The sequence below is a fragment of the Zootoca vivipara genome, chromosome 8 (assembly GCF_965207765.1).
Source record: "Zootoca vivipara chromosome 8, rZooViv2.hap1.1, whole genome shotgun sequence".
NCBI classification, from domain to species: domain Eukaryota; kingdom Metazoa; phylum Chordata; class Lepidosauria; order Squamata; family Lacertidae; genus Zootoca; species Zootoca vivipara.
In genome coordinates this window covers 36,218,528-36,243,511 of record NC_142591.1, presented here as the reverse complement: position 1 = coordinate 36,243,511, position 24,984 = coordinate 36,218,528, and the positions used below count along the sequence as shown (strand labels likewise).

Below are 24,984 nucleotides of genomic sequence, written 5' to 3'. Positions count from 1 at the left end.
CCAGCTGTGTCTGTATTTTCTTTCAATTTTATCATGCAGATAAAATATAATGCCTCCTAAGGACCTATAATTTACTAGGGAACGTGATCAAGTGTTCATGGATTTGGATTTAGTGACCTTCATGGTTCATCAGGTGAATAAATTCAAATTTTTAATTCCTCCTAGACTGGTTATTCCCTCTAGGATTAATATGGACATTACCTGCGGTCAAAGGTTAGCAATGTGGTCTTCCTGTATTTGTTCTGAGGATTGACTATTTGTGCAAAGCCCCTTTCTGTAAACGACAATTCAAATAAGCCACAATATATGTATGTAAGTGGAAATTGTGGTTTATTCGAAACCGAACAGGGATTATTTCAATGTGTATGAAGGAATAGGAGGGAGAGTGCACAAGCCCCAAACTGTAGACTCCCACTTTAAACATCTGTGCTGGTAGGCCTTAGGCTATAATTTGATTGTGGACATATAGATTCTTATTTCTTAAGATTAAATATTTCCAATTTCAAACTTTGTCAGTGGGGGAGGATACCATATGATTGTAATTACTGAAATATGACCAAATAAGCCACTATGGCGCAAAATTAGAAGCTACATTAAAATTTTGAGCCAAATAGTTTCCCATAAATTTTATGTTGTAAAGGGATTAGTACTCAAAGCAAAATGATTTGCAAGACTGCCCTTTGAAAAGGTTCAGTTTTGTAGTTATTCTCTCCACCATGAATGAAACGAAAACATAACAGCAATACTTGCTGAAATACATTTCAGTCATCCAGAAATGAGTATTATGTCTGAGTTGCTGTTGGAATGAAAACGGGAAACCCTTTGGGAACTTATTGTCTGTAGGGGAAGGTTTTTGGTGAGGGAAATCTCATTGTTGAAATACTGTACATGGGGCACAATTGACTGAAAATTAAGTGAATTTAAGTCCTATTGCTTTCAGTGGCAAATGATGCCTAACTCTCCTACTGGAATGAATGTGCTTTGATTTGTTCTTTATCTGTGGGCTTAAAAATTGACATTTGACACAATTTCATGGAAGGCCTAGAGCAGGGATCATCACATTTTTAGAGCCAGTGAGCTCATTTTGAATTATCAGAAAATGTTGTGGGTGCTTGTCAGAGAATGGGATGTGGTTTAACACAAAATGGCTAAAAGAGCAGAAAAAAAGATATAGTGGTTGTGTGCCCCACTATGAGCCACCTGAACATAGTGGGAAAGGCAGCTACTGCCTTGGGTCACAAAATCCTGAATGACTAAAAGATGGGGCAGCAGTTGTTGCCAGATGAGCTGTCAGAGACGGAGGGCATGGAGGATGCCCTTAGTGGGGAGCAGCCCAAGGGTGCTGACTGAGGCAATAGGGAAGAGCATCAAAGAAGGCTGGGCAGCTGGCAAAGGAGAAGGCCACAGGGTGACCTCTTTCCCACCACCATGAATGTTGTGCTACCTTTTCCATGCCCCCCAGGGAAGCCTTCTCCTCCAAGCAAATCAGTCTTGCAGGGAAGTTGTGAGTGAGCAAGATGCATCTCATCTTTAAAGGCTGGTGGGAGGGTCATGTCTGTTTGTCAACACATCTTTGCAGCTCTTGTCCAGTCTTGGACCCTTGGTGCTGTTCTTGATCTGTCTAGCCATGCCTTTGGCATTCTGCACCTGAAGCCTGACCTGAACTATTGCTAGCCTAGAATAAAGATTTCTTCCTGATCACATGCAAGAGTTTCAGTTTTGGAGTTCAGGGCAGAAACCAAGAGATCACATCAGCTACTACCACATTTTCTTACAGAGATACTGGTAACTGTTTTTCTTACATTCAGAGTGGACAAAATGAATGGTGTCCAATCCCAGCACCCAATGAAATGTGGACTTCTTTAAGAGTATGTGTTCAGTGTAGGAAGGTTGAGATTATACAATGGCATTATGTAGCAAAAAAACATGTTATTGACACATTTATCAATGAGACATGTACAAAAAACATGAATGAGAAATGGCAACATACTTGCATCTATTTTAGAAATGCTGACTTCTGCTGTTCGAAGTGACTTTTGACCTAGGTTAATACTCCAAGGAAAATTAAATACTTTTTCCTTGTCTTCCGTAAGTTTTAGATTAATCATCTTTTTCCTTTGTATCTGCCTAGAGCTGGATTTTACTGTTAAGGGACTCAGAGTTTTGCTTTTCTCCTTCCTGTTAATGCTCCCACTGCTAATATGAACTGCCCTGTAAAATTCTGCCTGGCATATAGCCAGAGATGAAATGTCCCAGAACAGAAGGAAATCCACCCTGACTTGAGTGAGGAGATGAGCAGCACAACTGATGCTGTAGAAATAGCCATCCATCAAACCATGTAGTTTGAGCTATCAACATTATATTCTAATCAGCCAGTTGATGAGTGATTCCTTCTAAAGTAAAGATTCCCCAGTTGTCTTCTCTGGCAAATGCGTCTTTATGGAATTTAGAATAAAGCTTTTCAATTCCATGAGATTTTACAGGAAATGTTGAATAAAGAGTCTAAGTACACATTGCCTTGTTGTCTGAAGTGTTTGTGTTTGTTGTAAAAATCTCAGTCATGGAAAAATTGTTTTGCATATTGCACAGGTCTTGGCACACAAGTCTTGCATGTTGTTTGATAAAATGTTTATTTCTCTCTGGATAGTTTTCATAATTTTATGGTACTGTCCTAATGTGAGCCAAAATGTATACGCCTTGAACGTGTCCTCTGTGTCTCAAGACAGATCTAAAGTCTGTGCTTTTCAAAACTGTTGGAAAAGTCCAGAGTTCATGGCGAAATAGAATGTTCTTTAAAATAAAGTGATTTTCTTAAGTTCACACAGCTTCAGGGAGGAGCAAAGTGCAAAACACCATTCTCTTCATGTTAGATGATTTAAGGAGCACATGCAGTGTTTTTGGAGAGGGAGAGCAAGTTAAAAGATATATGAGAGTAATGATCTGTTGCAAGAATTTGTTTGAGAATGTAATCCCATTTAATTTTACATTTGCTTTCATGTTTCTCAATTACTTCCTTGTACATCTAGCCCAAAAATTACATTTCCAATAAACAAAGGGCCAGACCTAATACCCAAGAGAGTCCACTAATGGAAACATGTGGGACCAGTGACAGGCTTGCCTAACTGGGACTTCATGTATAAAGGAGACACTGTGTGAGCCATTAGCTCTGCACGATGCCTATAAACAACTCAAAAGAAATGCCTAATCTGGTTATGAAAATAATACTGGTCAGAGAACAGCTCCCACGTTGGGGTGTCAGTTCCCATAAATTAATTGCGTTAAAGGCTCACCTAACCTATTTTTCAAATCTCCCAGGAATGCTGTACATCAGGTGTCAACAAACTTTTCCAGCAGGGGGCCAGTCCACTGTCCCTCAGACCTTGTGTGGGGCCGGACTATATTTTGAAAAAAATATATATGAAGGAATTCCTATGCCCTACAAATAACCCAGAGATGCATTTTAAATAAAAGGACACATTCTGCTCATGTAAAAACATGCTGATTCCGCGGACCGGATTTAGAAGGTGATTGGGCCACATCCGGCCCCCAGGCCTTAGTTTGGGAACCCCTGCTGTACATCAACCCAGGCAACTTGTTCTAGTACTCCAATTTTATGCTATGTTTTGCAAAATAACACAAGCTCAGTAATGGGGGAAATCAGTATAATATTTTACAATGTGCATAAAATCACAGGCTCAGTATTTCTTTTAACTATTAGGCTGCTTCTAAAAGTTAAAATCTTCTCAAGACAATTAACAACTATATATACATAAACAATTAAGTAAAACAACAGCATTACAACAACATTTCCAGATCAACATTAAAATGTCTATAATAGTTACAACCTTAACTAAAAAAATATATAAAACCAGCATCAACTGAAAGCAGATTAGACTACCCAAATCATTAAGGGTTCCTCCAGATCACCTGTTTATTGAGCATTCATATTGATTGGCTTGCACAAAGCTTGCAAAGAGGTTAGACTATGTCCTGTTGAGCATTCATCCTGATTGGCTTGTGGAGTGTTTGCATATCCTCCTGTTAATCATTCATTGATCCCACACTTTTCAGTGCATTTTCCCATCACTTTCCAACTGTTTGTATTCTTCTTGCACTAAGGTGACAAAACACTTTAATCCACTTTAATGGTTCAAACCTAATGAGCAGTTTAAGGATGCAGCTGATCTCTGGCTGAACTCAGCTCAGCCAGGCTCAGTCAGAAATACCGGTAAGTCCTAAACCCCAGCCCAGGATCACTCCCTCAATGTTAAGATTTTTTAAAAAACTATTACGACATAAGCAGAGCTCCAGTACCTGCCTTACACTTGCAGATATGCAGTGAGGTTGTGGAATAGTTTAACAGTGCAATTGGTGCATTTCAAAAGAATGTATGGTGATGCTGATACTGTGCTGGTTCTCAGCAAGCCGAACAAAGGGATAAATCAGGAACTGGCACCTGCTGGCCAATCTTAAGGCACGCCAAAGCAACAACAACAACCACACTTCATGAAACAAATCAGATTTCACTATTTATCTCTAGTCATCAGACCATCACAAAACCAGATCTTAACAAAGTGAACTTACATATCTATATGAAATTAACACAAGTTAACATAGATAAGGCTGACACAGACCCAAATAAAACCATGTTCAACAAAACAAACTTTAAATTCTGAATGTTCCAGATATATTGCATTTACCCTTGGGTTTGAATTGGCATTAAAAGAAATCAAATTTACACAAACCTGAATAAAATTATATAAAACCTGAATTAAATAGAAACATAAATATACTTAAAATTCTGAATCTCCCTGGCAACATACAGCATTCTTCCTAAACATTTTCCCATTGTCAATTACTGCAGATACAGAACATGTAGTCGTCTCAGTTACATATTTATCTCTTTAACACAGCAGATAAATGACAGCCTCATGGACAGATCTCTCCACGTATCTCCCTAAAGTATGTGCCAAGCTTTATTCCCTCAGCACATGATACTAAGGAAAATATATAACAATATGTACCGTGGTTGTGGTTATCCAAAGATGCTGAAAAATCAAGGAGAATCAACAGAGTCATGCTCTGCTGGTGTTCTCCTGACACAGGTCATCTTACAGGGAAACCAAGGCACTTTCTGTGCCAATACTGGGCTTGAATCATGATTTAAGTGGATCTAGAATATCAGACTTCTCCAAAGGTATGTGGCCTCTACAGAATCTCCAATTGTTTGGGAGAAACTTACAGATTAAGTTACACCACAAGTGCACATGTGTATGCTCTTCTGTACATGTGTGTCACCTCTAAGGGAAAGGGCAAAATCTGTAGAAGTGGCTGTCCCAGATCTGCAATTCAACTATTAAGTGTGTCCTTCAGAAACATGGAATCCTTTGCTGAGAAAAATAAGTTTACAAGTAAAGCAGTTAAATGTGTACTTTTAGTGGACAGATGACAGGAACCTCAAGCATACATGTCTACTGTGTGTTTTGAGATATTTACAAATGCTGTTTTCTGTTTCACATTTTACATTGTACACTTGAAAGACTGTGCATATACATTAGTATTTGGGTTTGCAAATAAGCACAGTACAGTACAAATCTACCTTGAGTGTGGTATGAGGATATGTAAAACGTAGGCATTTCTTTAAAGTAACACAAAGGAGAGGGTATAACTGCCCCCCTCCCATTTGTGATATTTATTCTCTGTAAAGTGATAGGGATTTACTCATACCTTGCACAAGTGAGGGCAAGGAGATGTTAGTAAAGCTTAGTGGTAGACAAGGGCAACCAGAAAAATGTTTTTTTACTGGCTTAATGCCATTGTATTAAAAGAAATGTATTGTGGTATTAGTTTTGATAAATCCTGGCCAATAGGAATTTCTTTTCCATTTAGTGTGGAGTGGCTTTGCTGGAAATAAGCCTGTTGGCCGGCCCCCAGAGCTGTGCAGATGAGAAAAAGATGCAGGAAATTCTCTTGTTTACTCATGTCTGTAACACTGAGAAGCAAGAACAGCTCCTCAAACCCACAGGGTAAGGGGTGTTTGTCTCTTTATATCTCTTTTAAAAAAAACTGATGTTGTCAGTTGTTTGCGACAGAAATGAAGAGAAGATAGGAGAGTGATGCAAGTGAGGGAGAAGATTTTGAATGTATTATTAAACTGGACTAAACTAGATTTCATCTCCCATTTGTTTCAGCTCTCTTGGTAATAACTTTTATGGCATTATATTAAATTATTTCTAATGTTTAAAATTTGAAGCATGCTCATTTACTCTCAGTGTTACTCTTATTTACTCTTATGCCTGGCAAAACTTTCATCCCTTTTATGTTTTAGGTATTAAGTACTTAATGTTTATGCTCATTTCTAAAGTTTTGTGTTTTAGACCTTTTTTTTTAGACCAAGCAACAGCAACCTATTATGCTATAAATGTATATATAACAAAATATGTCACACAGTTCTTTTTCCCCTCCGTTAAGTAGAAAAAAGTGTTAGCATCTAGGATAGCTTATGATATTCAGTGAATATTGCTCATATTCTGTTCTCTTTAGACTCTGGCACTTTGTTAGGACACCGTGCAGGCAGGGTGGTTTTAGCTTAAAATGTGCAGCATGTAATACTAAAAATCCTGATCTTTTGAAAAATTACTATAGGCATACTGTTTCTGTGTTTTTAAAAATTGTTTCCTTTTTTAAAAAGGCTGGTTTCAGCAATTCAAAACAACAAAAACAAACAAAAGAAAACAACAACACCCTCACTTGACTGTGAGTAGAAAGGGTCGCTGTTTGCTTTTGGATCTTTGGGAATAAGCTGTTGGCACCAGTAGGCAAATGATAACTAGCAAAAGTTACCATTGGTGCTTCATAATAGAAATTTGGTTTACCTTGATATAGTAGGGCAGAATTGCAAAGCAGAGGCAAAGGCTGTTTCCTGAAAGTTTCAAATGTCCCTGCGGATGTAGTGCAACACAATTGAATTGATGCAATAACATGAACAGGGCTATTGTCCCGAACTGAATGAGAATACATCTGCTGGTGGCATCAGCAGAAATCTGACCAAGGAATTCCTTCAGTGACACTCTCCCACAATATGTTTCATTTTATCCATAAACCATTTGGGCCATTTTGCCCAAGTTCTTTCAGATTTTCAGAGGCAGCCATACTCTTGCCTCAGATCCTAGGTTGATAGATAATTTGTCATTTACATGCTTGTTGGGAAAATGCAGTGCTCAAATAACCCTGTCTCATAAATCCTGAACCCCCTCACTTGGAGAGAAGGGCGGGGGGGGGGGAGAGCAGCAGCCCAGTTTCAAAGATCTTACATTGCTTTTTAGGTTTTGCAAGCTTCCAGGAAAGAGGAGTTTCGCAATATTCTGGAACAGCTGTAGAGAACATGTCTCACATTCTCAGATTTAGTAAATGGATGCCATTATCATGTCCTCGGAGAACAGTAAAAGCCCCGGTGTTTGTCAAGTGATGATGAAATCTTTTTGATATGTAGGAAATAAATAAATATTTATAGGGGAAGATCAGATCCAAAGCTTGTGCCAAGACAAATATTGGAAGGCACTGCGGGGTCTGGAACGCAGCTGCACTCCCTTCCTAGCAAATTACCATTTTGATAGGAGGATTTGACTGATTTTTCAGTGTTCACAGTGTGCTGTACAACCATATTAAGGGCAAAAATATATATAGTGGAAATGGATGCATATGGGGTCCCCCATAAGATGATGGCCATAACTTTCTCTAGAGGTTTCAGGGCACTTGATACCAGATCACTGCTGCAGAGTTCTTTTGTCTACAGATGATACTGTAGTACACTGACGTGCTGTTTTTCTTGGAAGATGGGTTGGGACAGAGGCTGCCTGGCTCACTGGTTACTCTTTTTTTTTCTTTTAAATTGGTTGCCTTTCCCCATACCATCTTGTGTTGGAGGGGGGCCTGGTAGGAAATTTAGTCCAAGATGATTCTTGATGCAGAAAACTCGAAGCTAGAACTGTGCCGGCAAATGGCGCTCCAGCCTATGATCTCCAGTAAGGATCCCATATCATTTATCAGAGTGTGTGGGCCAAATAACTGGGTGATTTGGGTGGGATCTTCTCTCCCCTTGTGAGTTGAAGCCAGATGTCACTACCTACCTCGTGTCACATCAGGGCTCCCAAAAAGACCTCTTTTGCTTTGTTACTCTGACTTTTTCCATGGCTGTGTTTTCTTCTATCTGACGTTTCTCCAGCTCCCTGAGTTTTGCAAGAAGTGAGCTTTCTTGTCTGTGAAGCATTGAAGAGTTCTGGATTATTATTATTTTTAAAAAAAGATTTAGAACCTTCATTTGAGGTATTTTTGCTTTGGTTTTTTTTTTAAGAAAAATCTATGTTGCCCTGCTCTAACCAAACAAACCTAGAGCTCTTCAGAAGTCTGCAGGGAACACTTTTTCAGCCTCACGTTGTAAGGCATATCAGCAGACACACACAAGCACCAGAAAATCAGAACTGGCTGGTGGAACGGTAACTCAGAAATTCAGTTGCATATGTATTCTGCACTTCTGGTATCACAAACAACAGAAGTGGTTTAGCACTGTAAAAATACTGAAGATGAATTTCCAGGGTGAGAAAAGGAAATTTAACCTGTATTGTATATATATCGAAATAATGAAAGAACTCCCTTTTTTAGATATGAAGCCCAAGCAGTTGTGTTTCACACATCTGTTTTACCCAGCACTTTTGATTTACTGCCAGGACTATTTCATCTCACTGTAAGCATATGACTCAGTACGTTTCCCTTTTCGGGTAGAGCATATGATTTAAAATGCAGTACTTGACCTGCTAGTTACTTAACAGAGTGTCACTTCTTCATGGAATCACTTTCCCTTAACACATCAAATTATTTACTGATGACGAACCTGCCTTCTGCTAATCAGACTTGACACCATGTTGAACGATGTATTTGAAAGTAAGGAAAGCTCACTGCATTTATATTAGAATTGGAGGTTGTAAAAAGTCCTCTTTGTGGAGAAAAAAGCTGTGCGGAGGAAAATGGTGTATGTTAGTGTCCAAGTTCAGTTTGGTTTTGATCTGTGGAAGAGTTTGTCGTAATTGGAGAAGGTGTGAGGAACAGCACAACTACTTCCGATATCTGATTTGGACGGACTCTTATACGATTGTAGCCCATGGTACAGGCCTGGTTTTTGTATGGCAGTTTTTCTCTTGCTTTACCTTTGTTTAACCTTTAATCATTGCCGGTGATGTAAGAGAACAGTTATTTCTGAAGTCTTTTGCTCGGCTAGCCTGTGATGAAAATGGATTTTTGCTATGTGGTGCCAACTAAATGGCATTATCATTCCATATGCCTGGAATGGGTCACCTGGAAAAGTATAATGGAGGAAAAGCAGATGTGTGTTTCAGACGAATTTCCCCCACACACTGAATATGAGATGCTAAACAAACAAACAAACAAACAAAAATGGTATCGTGATCCAGTAATATAGAATAGGATCCAAAACAGTCATGAAATCTGGTTCCATATTTTGGGAAATTTTCATTGGATTCAGTGGACTCTTTCCCTAAATAAGTGTTCATAGGATTGCAGTTTTAGTTCTACAACTCTATGCTTAGAACTTGGGTTGGATAGAAAGTGAAGCTTGAAGAGTTAGTTAGCTTAGTTTTTCTCTGAGTAAACCCACTGAAATGGATACCTTTAGGTTCATTAATTCCAATGAGTCTGCTCTCTATTAAACCTTAGTTTCTTTGCATACAAGTCATTGTCCCAAGTGGAGAGGGAATAACTCTAGGCAAGTGATATCTAGCTTGGAGCCTCATTTCACAAACCTAATGATATGCAGATTGATTCTATATTAGATTTGTAATAGAATGAGAATTTTCAAGTCCTAGTGGCTTACCAGATGTTCCTTTTAATGCTTACAGGTTTCAAATTTCAGATTATATCAGAATTAGTTTAATTCAATAACAAGTTGCTGGATGAACACGAGCCATTTACCTCCTGCCAGCTGTATATTCTCTCTAATTCACTTATAGTCACCTCCCCCTGAAAAAAATATTTTCTTCCTTTACTTTCTTGCCCTAAAAAAAAAATTTAAACAAATGATGGGTGACAGCCGCCACTCCCCCCCCCCAAAGTGGCTTCTTTTGAAAGCAGCTTGTGCATAATACATTCATATATAGACACTGTGGCATTCATATTTCAGAAAATTTCTGGACACTACCTGTTTTCAGAAGGATTCTGCCATGCAAATGTTTCCTTTTGAGAGTGTACTTTAGCCATTTTTTACAGGGAAGACAATGGAATAAATGGCCTATACTAGTTTCGTTAAAAATTCTGAATTGGGAGTGTCCAACAATGGGATTTTTGATGTGCAAGGCCTGCTTAGCTACACCATTTTGCACATGTGGCAGCAGTACATGAGGAAAACAACCATGGACAATCCAAGCTTGCACAACATTTCTCTATTATACGTCCTTCAAAGTGGCTGACAGGTGACTCCCAGGTGGTCTTTCATTGAGGCATCTGAAATGGTGAGACCAGCTTCAGCATGAGATTTGTGTCACATACCTTCAAATCCCTTTACAGTATCTAATACCCTACCACAAGGAGGCTGGACCTTTTGCAGTCTGAGGGCCGCTTTCTCTCTCTCATGGAACTGTCTGGGAGGCCGTATACTAGTGGTGGGCTGGGCAAGGGACAAAAGTAGATGGATCAATAGGTGTGGCATTTGTACAGCCGGCCATATTCCAGCCGTGTAAAAGTCAGAGGTTCCTCCACCTACAGACACATATTTCTCCATTGAGGAAAGCAAGAAGTATGATCACAGTTCAAGGACACATTCCAGCCAAGCAGAAACACTTGTGATAGCAAAACAGGGCTGGTAAGGGGGGGGGGGAGTTGCAGATAAGCATTGTGGCCTAAGGAGGTCACATGGTCCAGTGAGATTCCTGAGGGCCAGATACAGTGGTCTGGAGGGCTACTTTTGGCCCCAGGCCTGAGTTTTCCTACTTCTGCTGAGCCATAATAAAGCCTATGTTCGTGTAAATGTGATAAACGCTTGTTCTTTTGTCAGTCTACAGTACATCTGTCTGCATCTTTTTCTTCCCTGCATTGAATGTTAGTTTCTAAACTACTCAGGTCAGGGGCCTTTCCTTTAATACTTTGTAAAGTGTCGCCAAGCTTGATGATTTATTTAGCACAGATAAGGGTTCAATCCCAAACCCGTTTACGAGGGATTAATCCTCATTGTTCAAAATGTAACTTCCTTTTCTGAGAAAAGATTGCACTGTAAATCTAATTAAGTACAGTCTTCTGTTTTTAGAATAAATTAGATTTTATTGTGCTATGATACTCTGTTTTACAACACACACATGCTGATTACATACTATGCCTGTATAAACATGTGTTATTAAGTTAAATGGGAAGGGAGACTGCTCTCCAAACAGGAGAATTGACTGGGCTTCTTCCTCCCAGTACTTTTTATCTTCCCTTTACTTACATTATGGAAACAACAGCAAGAAGGGATTTCTTCTGTCATCCCTTCTCTTTAGTCCTTCATCAAAGTTGTCATTGCTGACATAAATGAAGGAAATATATGAATTTAATGGGAAAAGATATACAAATAAATATAGTCATATTTGCATGATAAATAGACATTTTAAACTACTTACAATCGTATCTTAACAGGAAATGCATTTGATGGTTAAATTATGAAACAATTAGGAATATTTTGACTAGTACCTAATTTATTTAAGTCTCATATTTGCAAGTAATTACAATATAAATATGGAAAGTGTTTTTATATATTGAATGTATTAAATCTCAGAAGTCTTCTCTATTACAGCTTCCAAGTCTTCTGGAAATAATTACAATTTTATGCCTGGTTTGAGAAGAAATATGAAGGATAGACAACAGCCTTCAATCTAGTAGTTCATGACTGAGAAGACCTGAATAATGAAAATCTCTTTCCTGTTCAGAAGGCATTCTGTAGTCCATCTGGTTCTGCTGAAAGAATGCTAATATAATCTTATTTCCATAGTTTCCAAACATGCTGGAAGTTCTGTTATTTTGTTATATAGAATGGGAGAGCACAATACACCCTGGATTATTCACACCATTTGGGGAATGGTGCTCAACAGGAATCAATTTGGAACCAGTGGCCCAACATGGAACAGAGTATGTGGCTGTTGGACAACTTGCAAGAAAGCTAGGTCTGTGATTTTTAGCCAGTGGTAGAGAGACCACCAGTGATCTATGCTATGCGTCAAATATTTCTGGTGGAAAGGTAATGCTTCAAAGATTTCTTTAACATTCCATCTCATATCACTAGGACTGTAAATTAAAAAGCATTTGGCTCTCCAACTGTACATATGGCTGCAGTTAAAATGTCAAAGAAACCTCTTATTTGTTTGTTTGCTTATTAGTTTCATTTCTGAACCGCCCTTTATACGATGAAGAGCAGTTCAGAAACATAATATACAGTAAAACCTAAAACCACCACTAGAACATTATACAGAGCAGAATTACTCCAAGTAATACAGTAATCACTCTAGTGTTCCGTTCTCTTCCATTCATGTCTATAGCTCATATATCTATATATATATCACATCGTATGTGATATGTGTGATGGTTTAAGGCAAGAAAATGCTGTAGACTGCCAAAAATACTATAGAATAGCTGTACTCTGTACAAGTTAATGTGGGTAGGGGTGGGGGACAACGCTAGAAAGCTGCATGGCCCTGGCCTCATGGCCACACCAGTGCTGTCCAGGTAAACAACTTCAACACTGTTTAACTGTTCCCCACCACACTATGGTTTAAGAACTACTTATCTAGCTTTCTGGAAGCATGGTGGACACAAAGACCATTTGGGGGGCAAGCGGATGACCCTGCTCAAAAGTAGTACACCTAGGATTGTATCCAATGAAGTTGTCCCATTACTGCAGAGACTTCTTTTTCTTCCTGTGCCCCACTTTCAGCTCATACTGAATTGAGATTTCCTGAATGACCGGGTTGGGGCTGGAACCAAACCTTGTCAACAATGTGTTTAAGTATTTTTTTATATACTGTACCTAATATGTGACTTTCTCACACAAAATGGACAGAACAGGCACAGCAGAAAGATACTTAAACAACATTTTGTAGGGGCACTTTGACCCCTAGCACCTTATACGCATATTTCCCCCCCAGTCATACCGGGGGGGGGGGCAGAATTGATCCCAAAAGCCATAATAGTGAGCAACCAGCTATCTCTGAAATGCCCACAAGCAGGACATGTGAATGCAGCAATCTTCTCCCACTGTTGTATATTCCTTGGGTCTAAGGACGATCCCTTCCTGTCTTTGAGCATGAGGCTTGGGCCCCCTTTGGGTCTGCATCACTTGAGAAGGACAAACCTTGCAAAAAAATCTGAAGATGTGTGTATCTGAGGAAGTGTGCATGCACACGAAAGCTTATACCAGAACAAATGTAGTTGATCTATAAGGTGCTAGTGGTCAATTTTTTATTTTTTTTATTTCGACTTGCAAAAAATGTAAGCATAAGATCAAACTAACAGTCCAATGGGAAAAGGATGGCCAGAAAGAATTTGATATGGGAAAATCACATGTTACAGAGAATGTATGGTCACCACATTTCCTCCCTCGTATCTCCAGTGCCATTTAATTAAAATATGTGCTATGATGGCATCATGCACAGCATTTTCTCACTTCCCACAAAAGGAACCCAATGAAGCAGAGAAGCATAAGAAAATTCTGAATGCAGTAGCATCATACAATGCATTTTTAATATATGTAAATCTAAGGAAAAACTGCAGGACATCTCAGTTGGTGGTGGCCTCCCTATTGCCCCATAAGCTGTAGCTATACCTATGAACATCTTGAGCCCACAGTGTTATGCGCCCGCTCCATACACCTTTTGCTTGATAATGAATCTGATTCTAGCCATTCTGTTCTTAATGGGGGCCATGCATGTATCTCAGGCATCCCCAAACTGCGGCCCTCCAGATGTTTTGGCCTACAACTCCCATGATCCCTGGCTAACAGGACCAGTGGTTGGGGAAGATGGGAAATGTAGTCCAAAACATCTGGAGGGCCAAAGTTTGGGGATGCCTAATGTATCTGATGCCTCTTCATAACATCCCAATTAACAAGGAGAGCTAGCTAGAAGTAGTAAAAGGAGCAGCCAGGCAAACACACTGTGTGCCTCAAAAGCCACAGATGGCTGATAAATTGGAACAAATGAATACTGGTTCCTTCACTTCTTGAAACAACATTTAACACACAGCTGGGAATAATTTTCTTAGATTCAATTCTAGAATTAAGTTCAGTTGGTCAAGTCTAGCAGTTGACGTCAGGTCTAGAGGCTGACAGGCTAGAGCTTTATTCCATTCACTGAACACTGTTTTAATGTGTATGGTGATCTAGAATTTTTCAGCAAATGGATGCAGTAATTTAGTACTGGGTAACAAATGTACATTCCAGATTATACCTAACATTGAGCTCCCTCTTGTTATATGTTTTCAAGTGCCCAGATGCAAGTGTGATGCTAAAACTAACACAAGTTAGTAACAGGTTTTCTGGTTGTCTGGGCATGTGGCAAATTATTTCATGAACACAATTCACCATGTGCTGAACACAATTCAGATTGGGCTGAATGGTTTGAAAACCATTCCCAAAATGTCTCATACTGGGGAGGCCTGTGTAGACATTATTTTCATGTATAAAACCTGTGCCTTTTGTCTTTATCTCACAAAGAGGAGGTAAGAGGTGGTATCACACAATCTCCTCTATCTTGTGCTACAAGAGTAAGCCAGAATAAATGAAAAATATAGGTAGGTAGGTAGGTAGGTAGGTAGGTAGGTAGGTAAGTACAGTCATACCTTGGTTTAAGTACGCTTTGGTTTGAGTACTTTCAGTTTAAGTACTCTGCAGACCCGTCTGGAATGGATTAATCCACTTTCCATTACTTTTAATGGGAAAGTTTGCTTCAGGTTAAGTACAGACTTCTGGAACCAACTGTGTACTTAAACCGAGGTACCACTGTAATGAAATTGTCATGGCCTTTGGCTAGTCCAATAAACTGATTGATATATATGGAGAGAGATATGTATAATATACTGTATATAGTTTTTGGATTTATTAACTGTAAGCCACTTTGAGGCAAGAGTGGCAACCTATACATGCTATACCATTAGTAGTAATAAAAATACATCACCTGTCCGTAGTTTGAAACAGTGTTAATCCTCTTTAAAATATTAGATTCTAAAAGCACTGGGAAATTGCCCCATTGTCTCTGTGTATTTTTCTTTTATAAAAAAAACCAAACTGATTGTATGCTGATGGATTTCCATTCATTGCTCTTCACTGAAATGTAATCTTGCCTCATGCAGTGTAGGAACAATATCTATCTGGCCAATTCTCCTATATCCTGCTCTCAAAATACAGTGGTACCTCAGTTTACAAACACAATTGGTTCTGGAAGTCCGTACTTAACCTGAAGCGTACTTAACCTGAAGCAAACTTTCCCATTGAAAGTAATGGAAAGTGGATTAATCCATTCCAGACGGTCCGTGGAGTACTTAAGCTGAAGCGTACTTAACCTGAAGCAAACTTTCCCATTGAAAGTAATGGAAAGTGGATTAATCCGTTCCAGATGGTCCATGGAGTACTTCTTAACCTGAAGTTTACTTAATCTGCAGCAAACTTTCCCATTGAAAGTAATGGAAAGTGGATTAATCTGTTCCAGATGGGTCCGCGGAGTACTTAAACTGAAAATACTCAAACCGAGGCGTACTTAAACCGAGGTATGACTGTAAGGCAAATCAAAGGAGATGTGTTGTATCCAGCATTGGTCATACTCCAAGTATGGGCTATGACTAATTTAGGTATTTTAATTTCAATGGGCTTACTCAGAGTAGAAATTAGCTAAATACAGTCCAGTAATGGATGAGTTGCAGGCAGTCCTTTGTCACAGGATGTGTCAATGCCACTTTCAATCAAAAACCCATGTACATTCAACTTTTATCCTTGGTTACTGATTTAGGAGAGAGAGAGAAATGTATGAAATCACATTGTTGGTGGATGGGATTTATTGGCTTAACATCTGAGGAGATTCAGGAATGTAACTAATTGCTTCTGAAGTCAATTGTAATTTATTTTAAGTAAATTGCCTCCAGATTTGCCTTTCCTTGATAGACAAGTCCTCTTTTTTAGGTGTTTTGCCAATAATGTGATCTCCCTGATAAACAGGCTGTCATGGAGTCACTCCATGCCAATCAACTGAATTTTTGCACATGCAAGTTCACTGCTTCAGAATTTCATCTGCAGAATGCGCTTAGAGAAGTTTTGCTGTCTGCCGACAATCCCTAGAGTATAGACCCATCTGCTTATAATTCGTCTATAGCCCCAGGCTAACCAAATATCTAGTATCACCAATGGGCTGTGTCAGCAGCCCTTCCAGGCTACAGTGCATGACGTATTTTCTTCAGTGCATTCTCTTAATTATCTCATGTGCCCATGTAGGGTAAGAGGCATGGGAAGACGCATCATAGCAGTGCATGATGCCGGGGGGGGGGATGTTTCCAGCTATGTAGAACTGACCCAGTGGGAAGCAATATCTCATCCACTGTGTGTTATTAAAAACAATTCCTAATGCAAAACATTTAATACAGTTCATCCATATGGCTTGGTTTTCCTACCAAATCGCTGCACAGAGAATTGCATTTTTCACCTGGTGGGTTCATTTTCTAAATCATACTCCCTCCCTTCTAAACCATAATCCCTCCCTGAAAAGTCATCTGATCATAATTATGATTTTTCCATATGTGCCTCCCCCCACCGCCACCCCCCACAAAGCCCAGAAATGGTGCTGTGATATATGAGACGTATTTATCAGAGGTATAAAAAACTGAACTTGTCTAATGTGGGATAGCCAGCCTAATATAACAACATGCATAAGTCTAATTAATGCACGATGGGGTTAAGACCACAAGTAAGCTGTTCTGCCAGGCTTAGCTCACCTTGGGAGGGACTAGGTAATCAAACCTTCAGTCTACCCGAGAAGCTCAGATCATGACTCTTACAAGTCACTCTTGAGTTCCTACACCAACAATGGAGGAACTTTCACCACCATAACTAAGCCAAGTTTTGCTGGCTGTGCAACTTTTTCTGAATGCTGTATGGAAAACCCATGAATCCAACCTTTGGAAAGTTTGTAAGTAAACCATTTTTAACTTACCAAGTGCGTGGTCTTTTTCTATGCTAGGGGAAGAGAGGAGTTTTGGAACTCACAAGGGCATATTTTAAAGGTCCAACAGCCTATATTTCTACACTTTGCTGCATATTTTGTGACTTTGAATATCTGTCACCAGAGGGTACTTGCCCCAAACCTGGATCTTGGCCTCCAGGGAATTCTTCCTTTCTATTATTATTATTATTATTATTATTATTATTATTATTATTATTATTATTATTATTCCTTTAACTAGCATCTCAGGCATGTTCTTCTGAGTGTACCACTGGGGTAAGGGCATGACGTGAAGGCACATGATGCAGCCATCTTGCTAAAGCTCCTCTGTGTCTGGATTACTTCCGTTCTATGATGGCAGAAAGATCGAGTAGAACTATATTAATTAAGCCAATGAAAATCCAGCAATTTATAGCCCTTTGCCAACAAAGCAGGTGAAAACAGAAACCCATTGGGCATTCTCTACCTCTCAAAGTTTGTAATATATTGCAACACTATTTGGGGGGGGTCGTCTCCTCTTTTTTCCTTCTAGAAGAACTTCAAACTGCTTTCAAGCTCTTTTAAGAGTAAATGGAAGAGAGGAAGTGAGAAATTGATAACGGGAGGCTTCAGATAGATCTTTGTGATGCTAGTGCAACAGGGCTGCCCATGTAGCTGGTCCAGAGGTTGCAGCCCAAGTGATGAGTGGTGTTCCTTCTCAGGTTCCTATAATGCCAGTGCTGAGGGATCTGCACTGACTGCCTGTTAGTCACCAAGTTGGTGTTCACACATTGCAGATGTACATGCAGAGCTCTAAATAAATCTGGACCAGGTTACTGGGAAAAAATATTCCCCTGCGCTGCCCAGTAAGGACATTGCAATCAGCTAATGGCACCCAGTGAGTTTCCCTGGAGCCTGATTATTACTGGCTTGTGGTAACACGGTGGCAGACTTATTCACTTGTGGTGGTACCAGTGTTGTGGAATGCCCTCCCTGTTGAAATATGAGAGGCGCCAATCAGTACCATCCTTCCTCTGCCTCCTGAGGACACATTTGTTTAGGTAAACATGCTCCTGAATTTGAACTTCTGATCTTATTGTTTTTGCTGTTTTTAAAGTGTTCTAATTGTTTTTAACTCACTTCTTTTATTTTGGATTTTAAGTAAGGTAGTTCTGATGTTCTGATGGAATTGTCATTGTGTATTGTGTGATTGTTTTATAATTGATTTTTAGTTGTTACCTGCCTAGAAACGCTTTGGCCATACAGTGGTGCCTCGCAAGACGAAATTAATTCGTTCCGCGAGTTGTTTTGTATTGCGAAAATTTCATCTTGTGGTTTTCTAATGTAAGCAAAGCAAAGCAAAAAAAAAAAGCAAAAAAAATCGTCTTGCGAAGCACGGCCATAGAAAACTTTGTCTTGCGAGTCAACAAAAAGATTGCAAAATGCTTTCGTCGTGAGAGTTTTTTTGTTGCACGAGGCATTCGTCTTGCGAGGTACCACTGTATAAGGAGTGTATGAATTAAATAATAATAATAGTGGTGTGCAGTTTTTCCTTCTGCTGATAAAGGACAGTTTAAATTGTGTGACATTTGACATTCACAACTGTCTTTTTGTTTGGTGATGGGTAGATGTAATTTGCAATCTCATCCTTATTCAGAATTATGTATCCTTTATATTTTGTGTACTTTAATAGAATACATTTATGTTCTTGAGACTTTGGAGAGTTTTAGTCCCCCAATCTCAAGGGCAACATTTCCAGGAAACAAGACTGACAAACTCAATGCTTTCTTAAGTCATCTTGGTGGTCTTCAGACTGTGAATGCTGTCAAATGAACTCAGCTGCAGAATCTATCAAACTCAGTGGGAGAACCAAGCAGTGTTGGATGAGTTTTATCTATGTCCTGGATAAGGAATTGTATATATTTTCTTTTCTTTGGCTTTGGGTCTGATCTTATACACTTGGAAACATTTTTAGGCTATAAAGTATAACATGGACACTTTAAGTGGAAACATAAATATCTTTAGGTAGGCTACCACGTTGTCTCAGTAATTTATAAGCTGAGAGTGGAGAGAAACTATAGACATGAAATATTCCGATGGCCTGTAGGTATATGTGTGTAATACTAGATACATAAGGATGCATTCCTCTTAAAATGGCTATTTCTCCCCTCTCCATTCATTCTGCAATGACATGGTTCTAAGAAATAGTCCAAATAGTTGTTTGACCTTACAGCTGCCACACAGACCATGCTATGCAATGATCAGTAAGGTTCTTCATGCTTGGCAATAGAGGGGTGGTAAAAAAAAAGTAACAATGGACACTTTTTAAAAATCTGATTGTGTTTGAAACTTGACTCAGGAGGACAAATCACATTCTAATGGGTGATGAGAAGAGAAGGGCAGTTACAAGTCTGATTCCACATAATAGATTGTCTCATCAAATTAGCTTTGTTTAGACAAAAAGTAAATTAACTTTGGCTATATAAATTAACAAAGGAACTTTAAAGGAACACTAGCATGACATAGCTGAATTACAGCTTATCAAGCTGTTCAGTCCTATTCTTTTCAGCTCTGGATAGGGGCAATGGCTTTTTGCTCTTCTGCAGGCATGAATTTACTAAGCATTCATATGATATCACCAATTGTGTTATCACCAATTCCTGATGGTGTGAAGGGTCACTGTGCTTAATATGCAGCTGAATTGACAGACTAGCCCTTCTCAGAGTAGACCTGTTGAAGGGAATAGGCATGGCTAACTTAAGTGCATTCATTAAATACATCCATTCTGAATTATTATTATTATTATTTGTTGTTATTGTTACCTGCCTTTCTAGCATTAAAAACAACCCTGAATGCAACTCTGTACTTTTTGCATTTCATTGGGAGGAATTTAGTGTTTTCTGAGCACAAGCATTTCTGCTTGCCAGACAGAATGACCCTCCCCCTTCTTCTTCCCCTGTGTTGTTCTGGGGGTTTCCTGAATCTTGAGCATAGATTTAGGGGCGGTAAATTAATACCTGCAGAAGAACAGAAAGCTATTGCCCCTATCCAGAGCTGAAAAGAATATGACTTCATTAGTGGGTGGCCCTTGTGTGCTGGCTTCTGCTAGTGCACCAGGTTAGTCGGATCCAGGCCATTGTAATTTAAATCCAACTTTTATAAATGTTGTTCCCTTTACACCCATGTTTATAACTGCCAGCTAAAGACTGCACTTTATACAGGACATTGAATCTAATCCACAGAAGCTCAACAAGACTCAACAAGAAGTTTTTGCTTCTGCTGTAATTAATGTGCTAGCCTTTAAGGTGCCTCAAGAGCCTTTGTAAGCAGGGCAGGATTTAGGTTTGATGAGGCCCTCAGCTACTGAAGGTAATGGGGGCCTTTATATGTCCAGCTGCCCTTTGTCAACAACAAATTATGGCTGGTTTTTTTTGTGTTGAATATATGCAATATGGTAATTTATAGACCTAATAGGTATCTAAAGCCATTTCACATAACAAAATATGCATTTTTATCAAAGTACAGTAACTGTTGAACTGTTGAACTGAAAAACACTGTTGCTGTATGTAGGTTTTATTTTATTTGTTTTTTATCTTATATTTTGGAAATGTACATCCAGTGTTTCTTTCTTTACATTTTTTTGGGGGCCCAAGAGAGTGGGGCCCTAAGCTATAGCCTGTTTAGCTTATACGTAAATCCAACACTCTTTGTAAGTTAAGTCAGTGACGACTGTCATGTTAGATCAGGCATAGGCAACCTTGGCTCTCCAGATGTTTTGGAACTACAACTCCCATGATCCCTGTCCACTGGCCCTGTTAGCTAGGGATCATGGGAGTTGTAGTTCCAAAACATCTGGAGAGCCAAGGTTGCCTATGCCTGTGTTAGATGCAGTGAAGTATTTGCACTGAATTAGAAGAATATGTTATTAATGGTCCTATTGATCTGGGGCTTGTTTTGTTAATGTGTTTATAAATTTAGCCTTCCTTTTCTGCTTCAGGTGTGGAAACAAGTGAATCACCTTGAGACATGGATTTTGACTCTGTCTGCAACCAGCAGCTCCTTAGAAACCAACTAAAGAAGCCCCATGATGTTGAAGCACAGAACTGTGCAAAAGCATGTAGCACCTGCAACTCCAGTGTCGTATCGGCAAGAATACTTCCACCCCCATCCTACCGTCCCTCTATGTATATCTATAACAGCAGCGACTGGGAAATTTGTGAGGAGTTACGGCTTCGAGAGCTTGAAGAAGCCAAGGCGAGGGCAGCCCAAATGGAGAAGACCATGCGTTGGTGGTCAGACTGCACGGCCAACTGGCGTGAGAAATGGAGCAAAGTCAGAGGTGAAAGAAATAAAGCCCTTGAAGAAGGGAGGCAACTGAAGCTTAAGTTGGAAGCCTCGATGAAAGAGCTGAGTGCCCTGAAAAAAATAAACCAATGTTTACTCACAGAAAATGAAGATGTGGAAGCTAGGAATGGGAGGAAAAAGAGCTTTGCTTTTTCTGAAATGTGCTTGATGTCAGAGGACCATTTAGCATCTCTGGAGAAAGAGCCTGTTAAACATGTCCAGAACAACAGGATTTTTGAGGTAGAAAGTCCCTGTCAGGTAAATAGATATGGGTATTTTTTAAATCACAAAAATGAACCAATTCCCACCACAGTTCTAAACATTCTGAGGCTGCAAATCCTTTACCCACTTTTTCATTTCAGGATATTTATGCGACTGAAAACTCTTTAGGAGACCACCAAGATAAAATAATCAATTTGGAGATTCTTGATTCCAGAGGCAAACACACATCAGTTTTTCTGGAAAATCCTGACACAAGCAAAGAGAATGAAACCAGATCTCAGGAAGATGAAGTAGTACATATTTCTGTGTTGTATTTGCATCTTCATGAATCAAGGAAAATCTTGCAGAAGGAGCAAAAGTAAGTTAATAACGTATTTCCTTTTGTTTTTTTTTAAAAATCCCCACATTTTTCTCCAAGAAAAACTTTTAACGGGCCCATTTTGGAATAGAATTACAGTGTATGTTGCAGGTAGTGAAAAGTCTTGTTCCAATGCCAAATTCATTGGGGACTAGTTCTTATTTTCCCCATTTATCTTTCTTATTAACTTTGCGAGATGGTGCCTGTCAACAACCTGGAAAAAGGAGTAACATGCCTTTATGAAATGTTCTTACAAATCCTACTGTCTGCTCCACTGTGCAGCATTTTAAGAACTTACTATTGACAGAGCAGTGGTGTTGAGTGTGACTTATTCTGGTATGTACTGTTGGCAGCTGCTGCTAATGATGGCAAATATTTATGAGAGACATAAACAAGAGGACATTCTTACCCAGAGAGAATATCATATTAAGAACCAGTTCAAGAATATAGCAACGGTGCCCCTGCATACAGTTGTTCACCAGTTTGGTCCTACACACAGCCATATGAAATTAAATTAGCAATATGGCATGTTTATCCTGTCCTGTAATTATTTCCAGCTTCACTCCTATCTTTCTAGTTACTCGAGGGCTGACAGTGGCAGAGCGATGAACCCGAGTCTCAGATTTGTCTGTTCACTGAAATAAACCTATGGAATCTATGTAACTGAAACTATCATGGACCTAAAGCTACCATTCTACATTAAAAAAACATCCAACTGGCAGCCAATACCATTCAGATAGAATGACAGCATTGGAGGGGACCTTGATGGTCATCTCATCCAGCACCCTGACACGGATACAAGTTTTTCAAGCATCCTTCCTTCTGAATTCTAAAACATGCAGGGAGCCTGTATGGATAAAAATGGCTTCCCACTTCAGAAGTTATTTCTCAGCACTAAAGAGACCACAAGGAATTGTGCAACCCTGCAGTTCCTTTGTATCCATGTTGCCCCTTCACATGAGTAATGTGTAAATAAGTACAGTTGTACCTTGGAAGTCAAACGGAATCCGTTCTGGAAGTCTGTTCGACTTCTAAAACATTCAGAAACCAAAGCATGGCTTCCAAAAATAGTTCGCAAACCGGAACAGTCACTTCTGGGTTTGAGGTGTTCAGGAGCCAAAACGTTCAAGAACAAACCTGTTCTAAAACCAAAGTACAACTGTATTCAGTTTCCCACGGGGAAATCTGGTCTTTAGTGTTGCATCAGAACAAATGGCAATCGGGTTTTCTATGGATTGTTGTTTGTTCTGATCTCTATCACAAAAGAGCAGGTATTCCAGGGGAAAGTGGCATGGCAAAGGCAAAACTACTTGGACCCATGCCTAGAAAGCATGGGACAAGTGGGAAACTGCTCGGAAGGCACAGGGGCTCCAACTATGAGGGCTCTGGGTGACCCAAGATGGCTCCCCTGGAACAAGTGGAAGTGTGGAGAAGCCCTTTGTCTTCTTCCAGTGTGTTTCAACAACAGATGTAGTCTAGCAGCAGCCACTCGGATTAAAACTGCACATGCTTAAGCTCACCTGTTTGCAGGTTTGGGCTGCCCATTGCTTTTGAAAATGTCATTCCCCCTAACACAAGAACTGCAACTAAACACTTCTGCATCTTGAAGAATACAGTCCTGGAACCCATGCAATATTTTAAAGTATTGTTTGTTATCATTCTTGTAACACTGCAGAATCCGCTTATCTCTGGAGAAAGAGATAGAGAAGCTGAAGTCAGAAAAAATTCTATGGAAATGGAAATATGAGGAGCTAAGAAAGTCCAAGCAGCAGAGTCTAAAGCAGGTATGTTGCAAAAGGCAGTTCCCATGAGTAACTGAAAAATAAATGAAAGTGCTTCTCTTTTGTTGTCTTGCTCTCCCATACGTACAAACCTAAAATGCAGATTATGAGTTATGCCGAAGTAGAAATGAATGCATCTTCCATGTTTTATTACATATCCATGAGTAGGCCCTACCCTGCTTTCAATCCACCTTCCGTCTAATTTAACATGGAAGGGTGTCCACCACCCTTCTGAAGCTGTGTCTGGGTCAAAGTTAGAAGGTCAGAGTTACTGCCTCAGATCCATACGTGCACTGCATTGGGATCTCTTACAGAAGACAGCTGGGATATAAATGTAATAAATCAAGATATGATCATCTGAACACAGCTTTTTACATAAATTGCTCTACAACAACAACAACGACAACAACAACAACAACCTCATGGGGTTCTACTATAAGGTAAAATGGATTAGACTCCTATATATGATACCTAATGCACTCGCTGAAGGTCAGTTTTAGCAAATTGTGTATTGATTGTGTGCTATAGAAAATGAAACGATAATTAAAATCTAGTGGCAACTAATGTTTTAATGCTCTAAAATGGAACCTATGAAATAATTAGCAGGATATAGAAATATAGCCTCTCCAGAGAACTTGCTCAGGTTTCAAACCTTCATATATGCTATCATTTATTTAAGACAGTTATATGCTGATTCACATTTCTGAGCTGTGGACATCAAAACAAACCATAGAAAAGGAAGCAATAAAGCAATAAACATAAAACTGAACACTACCTTGAAATAACCTGCTGGAACAAGAAAGCCCTTAATGAAGGGGAATGCCTGTCTAATCTCAGCTGGGAGACAAGCTTGGGCCCACTGCACTTAATGCACAGCTTCTAGTAGTCATAAAAACATAATATTCAATGCTAAGTCTCATTATAATATTATTATCCTTGATTAGAATTGAGTCCTGAATTGACGTGCCTTCTGAAATAGGGTGGGGAGGGCAGTACATATATAAAATAGTAATAATGTGAGCATCCATCGAAAGCTGCAAACTTCTACACACTAACGTGCAAATAA

General features: G+C 39.4%; 1 protein-coding gene across 1 annotated transcript in view; it reads left to right on the top strand.

Moving 5' to 3' along the window:
* The first annotated feature begins 5,893 nt into the window (after positions 1–5,893).
* The window catches only part of CCDC102B (coiled-coil domain containing 102B), an 80,913-nt gene continuing 61,822 nt past the window's right edge, over positions 5,894–24,984 (top strand). Inside the window, 4 exon segments of the mRNA XM_088675288.1 lie at positions 5,894–6,026; positions 21,211–21,815; positions 21,920–22,137; positions 23,813–23,921. Coding sequence (XP_088531414.1) covers positions 21,240–21,815; positions 21,920–22,137; positions 23,813–23,921 — 903 coding nt within the window. The 5' untranslated portion in view covers positions 5,894–6,026; positions 21,211–21,239.